The sequence below is a fragment of the Choloepus didactylus genome, chromosome 9 (assembly GCF_015220235.1).
Source record: "Choloepus didactylus isolate mChoDid1 chromosome 9, mChoDid1.pri, whole genome shotgun sequence".
In the NCBI taxonomy this organism is placed as follows: domain Eukaryota; kingdom Metazoa; phylum Chordata; class Mammalia; order Pilosa; family Megalonychidae; genus Choloepus; species Choloepus didactylus.
Genome location: NC_051315.1, coordinates 92,000,987 through 92,017,905, shown reverse-complemented (window position 1 = coordinate 92,017,905; position 16,919 = coordinate 92,000,987). Strand labels below are relative to the sequence as shown.

At 38.3% G+C, this 16,919-nt stretch overlaps 2 protein-coding genes across 2 annotated transcripts in view; both read right to left on the bottom strand.

Moving 5' to 3' along the window:
- Positions 1-16,919, bottom strand: part of LOC119543806 (aldehyde oxidase-like) — a 90,499-nt gene that overhangs the window by 34,165 nt on the left and 39,415 nt on the right. The window contains 4 exon segments of the mRNA XM_037848662.1: positions 6,657-6,790; positions 8,271-8,513; positions 13,298-13,320; positions 15,206-16,768. Of these exon segments, the coding sequence (XP_037704590.1) occupies positions 6,657-6,790; positions 8,271-8,513; positions 13,298-13,320; positions 15,206-16,768 (1,963 nt within the window).
- LOC119544168 (importin subunit alpha-4) lies at positions 12,786-16,759 on the bottom strand. The gene has a single exon (XM_037849352.1). The coding sequence runs from the start codon at positions 16,713-16,715 to the stop codon at positions 15,150-15,152; it is 1,566 nt and encodes a 521-aa protein (XP_037705280.1). The 5' UTR covers positions 16,716-16,759; the 3' UTR covers positions 12,786-15,149.

The window sequence follows — 16,919 nt, the reverse complement described above, 5'->3', positions numbered from 1 at the left end:
ACACTAAATGTAAATGGATTAAACTCCCCAATAAAAAGACACAGACTGGCAGAATGGATTAAAAAACAGGACCCATCTATATGCTGTCTACAAGAAACTCACTTTAGACACAAGGACAAATATAGACTGAAAGTGAAAGGTTGGAAAAAGATATTTCATACAAACAACAACCAGAAAAAAGCAGGAATAGCTATATTAATATCAGACAAGTTAGACTTCAAAAGCAAAACAATTAAAAGAGACAAAGAAGGACACTATATATTAATAAAATGGTCAATTCATCAAGAAAACATAACAGTCATAAATATTTATGCACCAAGCCAGAATGCCCCAAAATTCATGAGGCAAACACTGCGATCACTGAAAGGAGAATTAGATACCTCTACAATAATAGTTGGAGACTTCAATACACCACTCTCATCAATGGATAGAACATCTAGACAGAGGATCACTAAAGAAACAGAGATGTTGAATTGTATGATAAATGAACTAGACTTGACAGACATTTATAGAACACTACATCCAACAACAGCAGGATACACTTTTTTCTCAAGTGCTCATGGAACATTCTCTAGGATAGACCACATGTTGGGCCACAAAGCAAGTCTCAACAAATTTAAAAATATTGATATTATACAAAACACTTTCTCAGACCACAATGGAATGAAGTTGGAAATAAATAAAAGGCAGAAGGTCATAAAATTCACAAACATATGGAGGCTAAACAACACCCTCTTAGAAAACCAGTGGGTAAAGGAAGAAATTACAAGAGAAATTAGTAAATACCTCAAGGCAAATGACAATGAAAACACAACTTATCAAAACTTATGGGATGCAGCAAAGGCGGTGCTGAGAGGGAAATTTATTGCCCTAAATGCCTATATTAAAAGAGAAGAGAGAGCAAAAATTGAAGAGTTAACTGCTCACCTGGAGGAATTAGAGAAAGAAAAGCAAACTAACCCCAAAGCAAGCAGAAGGGAAGAAATAACAAAGATTAGAGCAGAAATAAATGCAATTGAGAACAGGAAAACAATAGAGAGAATCAACAAAACCAGAAGTTGGTTCTTTGAGAAAATCAATACAATCGATGGACCACTGGCTAGGCTAACAAAAAAAAAAGAGAGAACAGATGCAAATAAATGCAATCAGAAATGGGAAAGGAAACATAACAACCGACCCTGCAGAAATTAAGGAGATAATGAGAAGATACTATGAGCAACTATATGCTAATAAACTAGACAACTTAGATGAAATGGACAACTTCCTAGAAAAGCATAAACAACCAACATTAACTCAAGAAGAAATAGATGACCTCAACAAACCAATCACAAGTAAAGAGATTGAGTCAGTCATCAAAAAGCTCCCAAAAAGGAAAAGCCCAGGACCAGATGGTTTCACATGTGAATTCTACCAAGCATTCAAGAATGAATTAGTACCAATCCTGCTCAATCTCTTCAAAAAAATTGAAGAAGAGGGAAAGCTACCTAACTCTTTCTATGAAGCCATCATCACCCTAATACAAAAACCAGGCAAAGATACTACAAAAAAAGAAAATTATAGACCAATTTCTTTAATGAATATAGACGCAAAAATCCTCAACAAAATACTCGCAAATCGAATCCAGCAGCACATTAAAAGAATTATACACCACGACCAGATGGGATTTATTCCAGGTATGCAAGGCTGGTTCAACACAAGAAAATCAATTAATGTAATACACCACATCAATAAATCAAAGCAGAAGAACCACATGATCATCTCGATTGATGCAGAAAAGGCATTTGACAAAATTCAACATCCTTTCCTGATGAAAACACTTCAAAGGAAAGGAATAGAAGGGAACTTTTTCAATATGATAAAGGCAATATATGAAAAACCCACAGCTAACATCACACTCAATGCGGAGAGACCGAAAGCTTTTCCTCTAAGATCAGGAACAAGACAGGGATGCCCACTATCATCACTGTTATTCAACATTGTGCTGGAAGTTCTAGCTGGAGCAATTAGGCAAGAAAAAGAAATAAAAGGCATCCAAATTGGAGAGGAAGAAGTAAAACTTTCACTGTTTGCAGATGACATGATTCTATATGTAGGAAATCCAGAAAAATCTACAGCAAAGCTACTAGAACTAGTCAATGAATACAGCAAAGTAGCAGGCTACAAGATCAACACGCAAAAATCTGTAGTGTTCCTATACACAAGTAATGTGCAACAAGAGGAGGAAATCAAGAAAAAAAATCCCATTTACAATAGCAACCGAAAGAATCAAGTATTTAGGAATAAACTTAACCAAGGACACAAAAGAACTTTACATAGAAAACTATAAGAAACTGCTAAAAGAAATTGAACAAGACCTGAAAAAATGGAAGAACATACCATGTTCATGGATTGGAAGACTAAATATAGTTAAGATGGCAATTTTACCTAACTGATTTATAGATTCAATGCAATACCAATTCAAATCCCAACAACTTACTTTACAGAAATAGAAAAACCAATAACTAAATTTATTTGGAAGGGTAAGGTGCCCTGAATAGCCAAAAATGTCTTGAGAAAGAGGAATGAAGTGGGAGGTCTCACACTATCTGACTTTGAAGCATATTACAAAGCTACAGTGCTCAAAACAGCATGGTACTGGCATAAGGACAGATATACTGATCAATGGAATCGAATTCAGTGTTCAGAAGTAGACCCTTACATCTATGGACAACTGATCTTTGATAAGGCAGTGAAGCCGAAGCAACTGGGAAAGAGCAGCCTGTTCAATAAATGGTGTTTGGAGAACTGGATATCCATTTCCAAAAGAATGAAAGAGGATGTCCATCTCACACTTTATACCAAAATTAACTCAAAGTGGATCAAAGACCTAAACATTAGCACCAAGACCATAAAACTCTTAGAAGAAAATGTAGGGCAATATCTTAAAGATCTTGTGAAAGGAGGTGGTTTCTTAGACCTCACACCCAAGGCATGAGCAACCAAAGAACAAATAGACAAATGGGATCTCCTCAAAATTAAACACTTTTTTACATCAAAGGACTTTGTCAGAAAAGTCAAAAGGCAACCTACACAATGGGAGATGATATTTGGAAACCACATATCAGATAAGGGTTTAATATCCCGAATATATAAAGGAATCCTGCATCTCAATAACAGAAAGACAAACAATCCAATTAAAAAATGGGCAAAAGACATGAACAGACATTTTTCTGAAGAGGAAATACAAATGGCTCAAAAGCATATGAAAAAATGCTCAACTTCACTGGCTATTAAGGAAATGCAAATCAAAATCACAATGAGATATCATCTCACAACTACCAGAATGGCCATTATCCAAAAAACAGAAAATGACAAGTGCTGGAGAGGATGTGGAGAAAGAGGCACACTTATTCATTGTTGGTGGGAATGTAGAATGGTGCAACCACTCTGGAAGACAGTATAGAGGTTCCTCAGGAAGCTAAATATAGATTTGCCATATGACCCAGCTATTCCATTGCTGGGTATTTACTCAGAGGAACTGAAACTTAAGACACAGACATTTGTAAACCAATGTTTCTTGCAGCATTATTCACAATTGCCAAGAGATGGAAACAGCCCAAATGCCCATCAAAGGACGAGTGGATAAACAAACTGTGGTATATACACATGATGGAATATTATGCAGCTGTAAGACAGAACAAAGACATGGATCATGTAATAATGTGGATGAACCTTGAGGACATTATGTTGAGTGAAGTTAGCCAGAAACAAAAGGACAGATTCTGTATGGTCTCACTAATATGAACAGACATTAATGAACAAACTTTGGGAGTTAAAAGCTGACAACACAGGCGACCAGGAGATAGAAAGAGGGCAGAGATCAGCCATTTGATGCTGAAGGACTACAGAATGCTTAGGATTGATTGCATAGATCCAGAAATAGATAGTATAATATTGTGATGGTAGCACGGTATTGTAAGTACACTGAACAAAGATGTCTGTGAGTAAAGCTGAAAGAGGTGGGATAGGAGAATGTATGACACCAGAGGTAAAGATAGATGATAAAGACTGGGACTGTATAACGTGGCAAAAACTGGAGTGGCCAATGACTGTTACTAAATATACAAATATAAAAATGTTTTGCATGTGGGAAAGCAAATGAATGTCAACCATGTAGAAATTTGAAAAAGGGATGGTATTCAGGAAAAAACATAATCAAAGCAAACTGGAGTCTATGGTCAACAGTAACATTGTAATATACCTCCATTAAATGTAACAAAGGCAATATGCCAATGCTAAATGTATATGAGAGGGGGATATAGGGGAGCAATATGGGATTCTTGGTAGTGGTGTTATTTGCTGTCCTTAGTAGTATATTGTATTGTATGACATGTTATTTTTCTTTTTATCATTTTTTCTTATTGCTAAAAAAAAAAACAACAATTTTTCTTGTAGTAATCAGTATGTTCAAGTGCTGATTGTGGTGATAAATGTACAACTGTATGATGATACCATGAACAACTGATTGTACACTGTGGATAAATGTATGGTATGTGAACATAACTCTATAAAATTGTAGGAAAATATATATATAGGAGTAAAAGTGTTGGAGAAAACATGGTGAGAGGGATGATGCCTCACCAATATGGACTAACTACAATGTGTAAACTCAGAATTGAATCTTAGAACATAGCCTAACGTGGACACAATAATTGTAATAGTCCCTAGATTGTAAGCTCTTACAGCAGTTAACTCTATCCCTAAATTGTAAGGCCTATTTCTAAACTTTGAGATGCTGATCCCCTAGCGTATAACCTGATTGGTCTCTGGAACAATGCATATCTCTGAGACACCTGAAACTCAGAGCTAGAGCTCGGCAGATATGAATGTCAGTATTAGTGCATACAGCCACAGTCAAAAAACAAAAAAAACAAAAAGCTGAAAAAGAGCCCAGACTTCAATTAGTGATATGAATGAAGCAGGTCTGGTTAAGACCAGGGCAAGCCAGGCCAAAGGGTAAAGGTTGAAACTGATTGTGTTTTAAAACTTCAACTTTCATATGAGACCAAGGGAATAGATATGTATTTGGTACAGGATCTATATTTTCTAAACGGTACAACTCTACAGTCGATTTGTTCAAACACCACAATTTCATGGAACTTTGAATAGGAAGTGAGATACGGTAGGTTAGTATAGGCTGGAGTGAAATAGTGACACATCCTAGAGTAATTTGGGCAGATAATAAAAAATATATTTACAGCCTCCCCCTCCCCAGCCCCGAGGATCTGGGGGAAGGTGCGGATGTGTTGGACATCCTCACCTGGACTGGTGTTCATGTTGTCACAAACATTGGGACTGGGGGTTTGATGTGCTGAGCCCTCGAGCATGGGACTTGCCCTTATGAAGCTCATTACCACAAAGGAGAGTCTAAATTTGTATGTAATGGTGCCTAAGAGTCTCCCCCTGAGTACCTCTTTGTTGCTCAGATGTGGCCCTCTCTCTCTCTAACTGAGCCATCTCGACAGGTGAACTTGCTGCCCTCCCCCCTACGTGGGACCCGACTCCCAGGGGTGTAAATCTCCCTGGCAACACAGAGTATGACTCCCAGGGATGAATGTGGACCCGGCATCGTGGGACTGAGAGTATCTTCTTGACCAAAAGGGGGATGCAAAATGAGATGAAATAGTTTCAGTGGCTGAGAGATTCCAAATGGAGTCGAGAGGTCACTCTGGTGGACATTCTTATGCACTATATAGATAACACCTCTTAGTTTTTAATGTATTGGAATAGCTAGAAGTAAATACCTGAAACTACCAAACTCCAGCCCAGCAGTCTGGACTCCTGAAGACAATTATATAATAATGTAGATTACAAGGGGTGACAGTGTGATTGTGAAGACCTTGTGGATCACACCCCCTTTACCTAGTGTATGGATGAGTGGAGGAATGGGGATAAAAACTAAAGGACAAATGGGGTGGGATGGGGGGATGATTTGGGTGTTCTTTTTTCACTTTTATTTTTTATTCTTGTTCTGGTTCTTTCTGATGTAAGGAAAATGTTCAGAGATAGATTGTGGTGATGAACGCATAACTATATTATCATACTGTGGACAGTGGATTGTATATCATGGATGATTGTATGGTGTGTGAATGTATTTCAATAAAACTGAATTTAATTAAAAAAAAAAAAAAAGACAGTTTCCTGTGGAATATTTTGAGATCCTTGGAGGAAAATGGCAATATAAATAAATAATGCATCAAAAAGCAAAAACACCATTTAAATCAGGAAACATGTATTTGCATTTGTATGTATATTTATACTCATATATGTATTTAAAAGGTCAGTTCAACAGGTGCTAAAGACAATAACCCCCCACTCATTCAGGTATTATTTCTTTGAACTCTCCCGGCATCAAATATTTTTACTGTGGTTTTCATTCTTTTCAGTAATTGATTCTTTTTTTTAATTTTATTTTTGGTAATTGATTCTTATTTTAGTTCTTATAGTAGGTAGCCCATCAATATAAGACAAAGAAGTTCTAATAAGCTGGCAGCTTGTTTGTGTATTTGTATATTACATGTGATTTCAAATAACTTTGACCGAGAGTCTTCCTAACAGAGAATTTTCAGTGTCCATTCATTTCCTTTTTAGTGTATCCAGCAGTTTTCTCCACTTACTTGTGAGCAGCAAATGCAGTGACAGCTGCCATGATGCCGGTTATGGTGACCTTCCCCCCAAAGGCCCCACCGATTCGCCTCATGTGGCACATGATCTTGTTAGCCGGGATCTTCAAGGTCAAGGCAGCTACTTGCTGTGAATGGTAACTGTTCTCATTAATCTAACCCACCTTTAGCAAGGACTTAATTGTGACTGTCAATCACATCCACAGCCTAACAAAAAGAAACTGTCCCCTGAAACAGGAGTGGGATGGCCATTACACATTCTGATTCCATAATGTTGTGCATGATACACAAACTGTGTGGTTATGCAAATGACAGGGACCTCCGCCTGCATCCCCTGCTGATCTCAGTGGTATTTGGTTATAATGACATCACCACAACTAGTAGATATGCCTTCTAATACCAACGAGACAGTTATACTACTAATTTTCTTTCTTTTTTCCCCATGAACCACACCTAAAGTATCCTTTTCACATGAATCCCTAGGGATACGGTTCCTGAAGCAGAGAGATTCTGTGGCCTTTTCAAGTTTCTCTCAGACTGGGGCTTTTTCCTTCATTGCCACTGTCTCCATTGGAAAATAAGCACTGCCCTTGTACCTCCCAGTTGGATTAATGCTAACATGGGCCATTTGGTCTTCTCTGGATGCAGCGCTCTATCTTCCTGGTCTTAGAGGTCCACCTAGTCTTAACAACTCATCTTTATAGTTGGAAGCATAAGAGGAAGTGACAGGCCAAGGTCACATAGGGGACCAGGAGCAGCACAGGACCAGAATGGAGTTCGTCTAACCCTTCTAAATGTTCCATATTCTAAGGGGCCCTGCTCTCTACATTCCCACATTCTTACTTGCTCTGGTAATAATACTGGATCCTTATGACCTCCTGAATCAAGACCCCACTGCTTTGTTCCCCTTACCTTCCCCCTGATGCTTAAACTTCCCCTAAATGCACCCTCCACTCCAGCTTAGGCAGTCTTCACGCCGTTCCTGCTTTCTTACATGCATGCTGCCTGGTATGCAGGACACAGGCAATAAGTATTTGCAGAAGGCATTAACATTCACGAATGAAAGAATGAATGATGGCCTTGATCGTGCTGGGGCATTGTCTGGAAATGGCTCCTCTTCTCCTTGCTACCTAGGCAAATGTCACTTTCACAATAAATCCCAACTTCAGGCTTTTTCTTCCTGGGACGTCCTGGATAATTCTAGCCCTCAGCAAACCCTCTTTTCTCTTAATTCCTCTGTCCATGTAGATTCTAATTTAGATGACTTTGCATCTGCCTGTACCCTATCCACTACTATTTCCCAACAGCTTCAGGTGCATTAGGCACTGTAAGCTTTGGAGGGTAAGACTCCCTCTTTTTTCTTTGGTATCCCTAAAAGTGCCAAGAACAGAGCAAAAGAGACCTGTGGGTTGTATAATAGGTTTTAAAGTTACAGATCCACAAACAAAAGGCCCCTATTTTAAAAATACTCTCTTAAAAGCTTTGAATAGGTATGGCTATTAGGACCCCATACGCCTTTAGTTCCCAGAATGATACTCTGTCTCTAATTGCTCTTGGTATATTTTGCTGGCAGACATCATCCAGCCTCTCACAATGGCCCCAAGTTACCTGTATGTATTTAGGAAACTATGTGGACACGTAGAGATCCATTTCTTGATCTTCTCCTTTGGGAACTGCAAGCATGCTTTGGGTTTCCATATAAAAGTGTTCTTGACCTCCCATATGTATCTCACCTGTTAAAGCAAAATTCACCAGAGTCAAGGAGGCAAACAGATGGAACAGGTAGCACCCTGAGGCTTTTCTCCCACTGTACAGGAATTCCACCGATAGTGGTTCTGCTGGGGCAGCAGGCTGCACAGTGAAGGGCCATGATCAGTGATGTTTATCCTTCACTAGACCCGCAGATTTGAAGTAACTTCTGCTGGGAATCTGCTGAGTGCTACACAGAGGGCCATGGAGCCCGAGGGAAAGGTACGCTTCTTTCTAGAGTGAAAATAGTATGGCAAGGGGACTTCCACTTCCAGGACGAGATGGAATCGATGCACTTCCCCCTACTCCTCCTACTCAATACAGATAAAAACCTGGACATTATATACACAGCAAACATAAGAGTACTCTTCAGGGGGAGAGAGGGCAGATTGGCTAAGGACCTTTGGACCTGAGGAAAGACACAGCAGTGAGTTCACTGTTTTTGTTCTTGTTTTTGTTTCACATATCCCATACCTGGTGCTGGAGAAGCTGGCAACCCAAAAACAGCAACAGACACAGACAAAAAAAAAAAGTCCTAAGAAAAGCTTTCTCTCTCTAGCTGAAGGACCAAAAAAGGAGAAGCCCAGCAAGACAGAAAACTTTTAGACAATAACTGCTCTACTTGAGTCAAACCACAGAAAGAAATTGTAGCCCTAACTGTACCCAAACCAGCAAAGGTCAAGTGGGGAGCCTAGACTTCCACACTCACCAGACGGCAACATGGCACCCCCAACACTCCTCCAGGGTGGTGTCAGTGGGGACCGTGTGGGGCGCTGGACTTCCATCCCCAGTCTGTGGAACAAGGTGCCCTTTCTCCTCCCCACCATGGAGCCTGGACTTCATCCCCATCTGGAAGTAACAAGGTAGAACCCTACTTTTCCTTACCAGCACAGTGTGAGAGGAGGCCTGGTAAAAACAGAGTAAATAAGATCCATATTTACAATACCCAAAATGTCTAGAGTACAATTGAAAATCATTCATTATACCAAGAACCAGGAAAACTCAACTTGAATGAGAAAAGACAATCAACAGATGAGATGACACACTGAGATAAAACAGATGTCACAATTATCTCACAAGGAATTTAAAGCAGCTATCATAAAAATGCTTCAAGGAGCAATTATACATACACTTGAAGCAGACGAAAAGAGTCTCATAAAGAAACAGAAAATATAAAAAAAAGCCAAATAAAAATTTTATAAATGAAATATACAATAACAAAAATTTAGAAACTCAACAGACAGGTGCAATAGCAGAATGGAGAGGACAGAGAAAAGAATCAGGGAACAATAAAGAAGACAGAACAATGGAAAACAGACTGAAAAAAAAAGTTTTAGGAGCTTGTGCAACTGTAAATAAAAGAGCTAACATTGTGTCATCAGAGTCCTAGAAGGGGAAGAAAGAGGGTTGAAAAAACATTAGAAGAGATGCTGGCTAAAATTTCCCCAAATTTGACAAAAGACATAAAACAGAATCCAAACAGCTGAGTGAGACCCAATCAAAGAAAACTATGTCAAAATACACCAGAGTCAAATTTCAGAAAACTAAAAGCAAAGAAAATAAATTGAAAACAGTGAGAAAGAAACATCATTTTATCTATAAGGGAAAAGCAATTCAAATTACAGTAGATTTCTCATCAGAAACCATGGTAACCAGAAGTACAACATTTTTCAAGTGCTGAAATAGAAAAACTATCAACTCAGAATTCTATGGCCAGTGAAAACATCCTTCAGGAATGAAAGGGAAATCATAACATTTTCAGATGAAAGAAAACTAAGAAAATTTGTCTTCAGCAGATCTACCTGAAAAAAATGGCTGGAGGAAGTTCTTGAAACAGAAAGGAAATGGTAAAAGAAGTAATCTTGTTTCAAGTGTGTATGTTAAAACATTTTGTTGATAGGGAGGAAGTCAGGATGAACAGAATAAAAATATGAATAAATACAACAGATATTGCTTTTCTTGGGTTTTCTAAATTGTATTTGATGGTGGAAACAAAAATTATAACATTGTATCCTATTGTTCTCTCAGTATGTAGAGAAAATAATTCACATAATTCTATAATAAGTGTGGGAGCGTAAAGGGACATAAAAAGAGGTTAAGTTTTCTACACTAAACTGAAACTCGTAAAACGTTGACACCAGACTGTTAAGTTACATATGTATTTGTATGTATATGTATATGTGTGTATATACATACACATACACATACATAGTGTATATAATACATAATGCAATACCAAGAGCTACCACCAAAAAATCTATACAAAGAGATAACCTTAAAAACACTATAGATAGACTCCTAGTCACATGTTTGAATAATCAGGAATCTCTTTCAACATGGCCCAGAACAACTCTGCAAACAAGATGATAGCTACACATTGAAAGTGCAGTCGCACCAAATTCACAGCAGATCAGTTGAAAATTCTCATTGACACTTTTCAACCGAAAACCTTACCCAGCTTATGTTACCAAACAAAAACTTGCTTTAGAAATTAACACTGAAAAGTCTAGAATCCAGATTTGGTTTCAGAATCAAAGAGCTCGATACTCCTTCCAGGGAACAGAACCCAAGCAGGCCTTAGAATCAATCCAAGCCCACAGGCAAGATGCCCCTGAAGAAATTCAAGACAGAGAAGACAGATGGTGCCGTCCCACCCACACCTGTTTTCAATTATGCAATCTCATCAAGGCATTCAAGAACAACCCTTACCCTGGGATTGATTGCAGAGAACAACTTGCTAAAGAAACTGGGGTTCCAGAGTCAAGAGTCCAAATTTGGTTTTAAAACCAAAGATCTAGATTCCCTGTCCAGAGGAAAAGAGAACCCAATGAGATCTTAGAACAGATACAAGACAAGGGACAACATCTCTGAGATGACAGAATTCAAGGCATAGAAGTGACACAAAATATCACCAACCTCACTAGCAACTGTTTTATTTCTCTGGAACCAGAATGAGGGGGCACAGAAACTAGTTCAGTGTATCTGATATTATCATCCTGAGCCCCAAATCTTTCTCGCCCTTTCTGAGAATGCACCCTTCCTCTGAGGCTGCAAGGTGAACCTTCTGGAAATGGTAAGCAAGACTTCAGGAGGCAGAGATGAGTCCAAGAGACACTCCACAGTGCTCCTGACCCAGCCTGGATCTAGAGTTCAGCAGAGCTGAGGACAGTGAAGATAAACTGAATATATATTGTTTCGTTATCATCACAGCAATAATTGATTCAGGCAAAAACACCAATGTATGTAAAAATCTCAAAGTGAATGTTTTATGAAGAACAAGATATATATTGTCTCAAAGAATCTACCCATGGATTACTTACTAATTACAAAAGGAAAACTGATAAATTTGCAATGGAGAAACCTGACAGATTCCACCTTAACCAAGTGCTTGAAACAATGCAGACTGACATGAGGTGTCTCCTGATATGAAGCAACTAAGAAAGACAATATCCCTTCTGTGGTATTACTGCAAAAAGCGGTCATTCCTAATTTAATCATAAGGAAGCACCAGACAACCAAAATTGAGTGACATTCTACAAAGTAGAACCATGGGCTAATGTGTGCTTGTATCATTAAAGATTAATTTAACTGGACTTTAAAAATTTTTAATTTAATATTAATTTAACTGGATTTGTGATGGTGGCTATCCAAATCTATGGATTTGTCGAAACTCATGGAACTGTAAATCAAAAAGAGTGAATTTTACTGCATGTAAATTGTTTTTTTTTTTTTTTTTTTTTTTGTAGGAATACTATCACATTTATTTGCTTATACACCAACTTCTTTCAAAAATAATCTGAAGTGGCATTATACAAAACTATTTGTATACTCAAAAGTTTGGCTCCTCCTCTGTTCTTTCAATTAATTTAAGATTTTATTTAGAACCACAACCTCTATCTAAGGCTAAACCTTTCAATTACTGTCTTCCATAGCTACATGTTTTCCAAGATTAGACAGGTGTTACATGAACAGTTTCATTTTTTGTTTGTTTGACGAAAGTCATATCCACATCTTCTTCTCAAATAAATGGCCTTTCTCTAGGGTGCAGCATTTAAATGTGAGGCTACACACTACTTATTTTTGTCACGAAATACTCTTAAATGTAGCACTGCTATTGGCCATCCTGGCTTGTTATGGTGGGAGAAAAGATATTAAAATACAATGCAAAGGTGATTCAGGATTCGTTTCCACTGTGGTTGATACTTGAAAAATAATTCCAAATTTAAATTTAACCATACAGAAAACAAAACTAAGCAAATAAGCTATTTTTTAAAATAAGTTCTTCAATGGTTTATCGTATTTGATAGCAGCTTTTTTTTTTATTGGTTACAAAACCTAAGCCCATATACAAAATTAGGAACACATTTAGATGCCTCTTTTGAAAGAACGTTTTAGTCTTTTTTTTTTAACTGAGTTTAAAAAAAAATAAAAACAATGCAATTTTTAAACACTGTTTTGAAAACTTAAAAGTGCAGCAATACAGTTTCTTTTATCTACGAAATGGTGCAATTCCAATTCAAAACTGATAAGGTCACGACAAACCGAATCAAGCAAATGCACACACGGGTCTGCCCCACTTGATGCTGATGTTCACTTAAAAACGTCCATTTGCACTGAGAACGCAGGAGGAAAGATGAACGTCACAATGGAGGCCAATTTGATCTCAATGTGTGCAAAATTTTAAAGGTGACCATCAGTAAACACGGAGAGTCCAGAAGAAACTAAACCAGAAGGGGTACAATTCACAATATCAAGAAGATTTGGACTTTAAGGGTTTCACCGAAGTTTGTGACCTTAATTAGTTTTGACTTCGTTATTCCTACTTTTAGTGAAAACCACACACTTTCAAAAATTTAGACTATAGTGTCTGAATAGGATGCAGTTACCATATGAAGCTTTAACTCAAAATCTGGATAAAGAAAAAAGGCACAATGAACTTCAACTCAATTTTATGTGCACAAGAGTTGAAAAATCTGAGCCACCTTAAAGAGAAATTGATTCCAAAATTTATAAAACCTATAAATAATCAGAGGCCAAACCACTATATTAAAACAGATTCTCTAGCAAGTAAAAATCTTGCAGTTTAAACATACGCTTGTATCTACTTTAGATACAAGACAAAACTCACTCTTTAAAGTGGCTCCACCTTGGCAGATACATATATTTTTAATGAATGCACACCTGCTATGTTTTGTTTATCAGTGAAAAAACCCCAGCTGATTCACAAAGCTCTGACGGCATCTGTCTCATCTTCATCACAGGAAATACACCCCCCATCTGATAACTAGTTTAGATTTTCTATCTCTTCACACCAATGCATTGGGAAATTATACCCAGTAAACGACAGCAACAAAACCATTTTTGTGACAGCATAAATTGTTCAGTTTTAAAATGTTCAAATCCATATTCTTTCATTAATAACTGGGTCAGACAATCTACCAAAAAGCAATGACTTTACATAGTAATATCAGATTTTGCAGAATTATTTAAAGATCACTGCAAATCAGATTTATGTTAAAGAACTGCAGATTATTCCTCTACAAAGATCCTTGCTGGAATATTTTTAAACGTGAATATGCTTTTAGAGTAGGATTTGAATGAACTTTTCCAATACTCAAATGAATTTTCATGACACTTCTAAAGAGTTGCTGGTTTGTTGCCAACCACATTATCAAAAGCACTGGTTACTAAGTAAAAAATATTTTAAGACTAAATTACAGTAAACATGAAAGCTCCACAGTTTAAACCCAATAGAAATCAACCATATCCAATTATCGATTTAAAACGAAAAATATTAACTCCTGAAAGCTGAAAGCAAGATTATTTTTTTCACATCGTCAATGGGTATTTTAGACCATTGTGTTTTTTTTTCCTTTAGAGTCAGGGACTCTTGCTTTCAACTTAAACAGAAGTTCAAGTCCGTAACAGGTTGCAGCTCAGGTAAAATACCATGCACAGCATTTGATTACTTCAACAGCAGGAACACACAGGCTGGAGTGAGTGGTCAAACAAGGCTTGCTGCTCTCAAAAATTAGGTATAATGGCGAAAGCATTACCATCCGTATCTAAAGTTCTTCCTCCAACCCTGGCTTCTGAGGCAGATAATAACCACATCAATTACTGGTAGATGAAGGACAGTTGTTTTTTTTTTTTTTAAACTTATCTGTTTAATCAATAACCGAGTTTCTTTTCATTAAGTTACTTTTTTGTGTGTCAGTCCCACCAATGAAAGTCATTTGGCTTGTACTTTAAAACCTATTCTTCCACATAGAGAGTATGAAAATATGTTTGTGGAGGACAGTGATGAGGCTCAGACCAGACCGCACCTCTCTGAAGTCTTCCGACGTGTGGATGTGTCACACCACTGTGTCCTGATCCACTGTGCACCGCTTTCCTAAGGAGCGTCAGCGGGCACGACATGCGACCGCTGTGGACACTCTCAGCTGGCGACTGCAGTTGTCAGCACGTGGCACCAGGGACAGGGAGAGAGGGGGTAGTTGGGATTGTTAAGGGAGATTCTAAAACAGTTTAGGAAATCATGCAGATGCATTTACAGTCCATGTGAGAGTGACTTTTGGCAACTGCAAAGTGACTGAGACATGGCTTGCTTTAGAAGCATCGAAACGAAGAGGCATGTGTGTTTTGGAGCCTTTTGTTGTTGCGGTTGTTCTTGTCATTTGGTAGCCATCTGGTGGTGCTTCATATAGAATGTGGGAAAGACGCTGCACTCAAATGAACTTAAAAATTAAATTCCTTTGTTTGAAGGTTGGCCGTTGGGTCAAAATTGTAAGTACCTCCTTGTGTTGCTTCAGGAATGAGGCTAGGATCTTCATCGATATCATCACCAGAGAAATACTGATCTATGATTTCAAATGCTAATTTATATATGTCTTCATTTTCATGCTGCTGTAAAACTTCAATTTTTTCCAAACCTCCACACTCTTCTATTATTTCAGCTATTGTGCTTGCTTCATCACCAGCCATTATCAGAATGTTTTTCAGACCATCTAGAACCACCTGAACAACTTGAGAATCTTTTACTGAGAGTAAATTACAGAATGGTGGTATTACATTCTGCTGTACAAGGTACTCAACCTGATCTTTTCTGCCACTTATTGTTAAGTTGCTAATTGCCCAAGCAGCTTCTTTCTGTGTTCCAAAGTCCCCCTTAGCAAGCTGATGAATAATCATAGGGATTAATCCAGCATCAATTACAGCTTGAACTTGTTGCTGGTTGCCTGCTGTTATGTTAGAAAGGAACCAGACTGCTTCCTTATTTATCTTCTCTTTTGGGTGTGACAGGAGATTTGGGAAGTGGGACAGGACATCGCAGTTGAGAACGGCCTGGGTCTGCTCATCCGTGCCGGTCACTATGTTGCCAACTGCCCTGAGTGCTGCTGTTTGAACTTTCACTTCCTGGTGGCTCAGAAGGGGCACAAGAAACGGCACAACCCCTGAATCAATCACCATCTGAATCTGCTCATTACCTCCATCTGTCAGATACGACAGAGCCCAAACAGTGTCTACAAGGATATTTATGTCTGTATGGTATATGAGGACACATAATGCTGGCAAAATCTCCTGAACTGTCTCCATAGGCGGTGGGGGGTCCTTATTCCTGCAGAGATTGACAATGACCCATGTGACGTTCCGAAGGAAGGTGATGGGAATGGAAGGATTGATGAAGGACAGAAGAGGTTTGACAACTCCCAGTGATATGACATAATCTCTACATTGAGGACCATCACCTATGATGTTTCCCAAAGCCCATACTGCTTGTTCACAAACATTCTGATGTGGTGAATGGAGAAGTCTCAGAAAAAGAGGTACTGCATTAGACTGTACAACAGCTTGTGTCTGTGCAGAAGTTCCTGATGCTATATTAGTTAGCGCCCAAGCAGCTTCAAACTGTAATGAAGGATTATCATCCCTTTCTAGACATTTGACTAGAATTGGTAAAATCCCAGATTTTATTAGGTCATCAATTGGTGGGTTTCTGTCACTGGATAATAGTTTTCTTGCGGCCTGGACAGCACTCAACTGGACCACTGGGTTATCGCTTGTAGCATTCTGCAATATAGCTTCTAGTGTTACATTTTGTGCTTTAAAGTCAGCATCAACATCTGAATCTTCTAAACTTTCTTCTTGGGGAACATTTCTCTTTTTCAGTAAGTGCTCATCTCGTTTGTTCTTTCGCAGTTCAACTGTCACTTCATTTCTGTGTCTTCGCATTGTCTCCACATCGCGGCCCTTGTTCTTGAAGCTCTTGATGCGGTGGTTCTCCAAGCCGGGGTTCTCGGCCATGGCTGCGCGCAGCTCCGGCAGCGGCTCCTCCTGCGGCGGCGGCGGCGGCGAGTCTCGTAAATTGTTTTTAAAGATTTGAAAATCAATTTAAAAGGAGTTACAGAAATGAAAAGGGCAAAAACTAGAATGAACTTTGTGACTTTGGGTTGGAATTAGAGGTATTGGTATGAATTTCTGGTTTTTAATATGTATAAATAAATAGCT

Bases quoted from the DNA above. Each gene is read 5' to 3' on its own strand.
- LOC119544168 (XM_037849352.1), bottom strand. From the start codon at position 16,715: ATGGCCGAGAACCCCGGCTTGGAGAACCACCGCATCAAGAGCTTCAAG.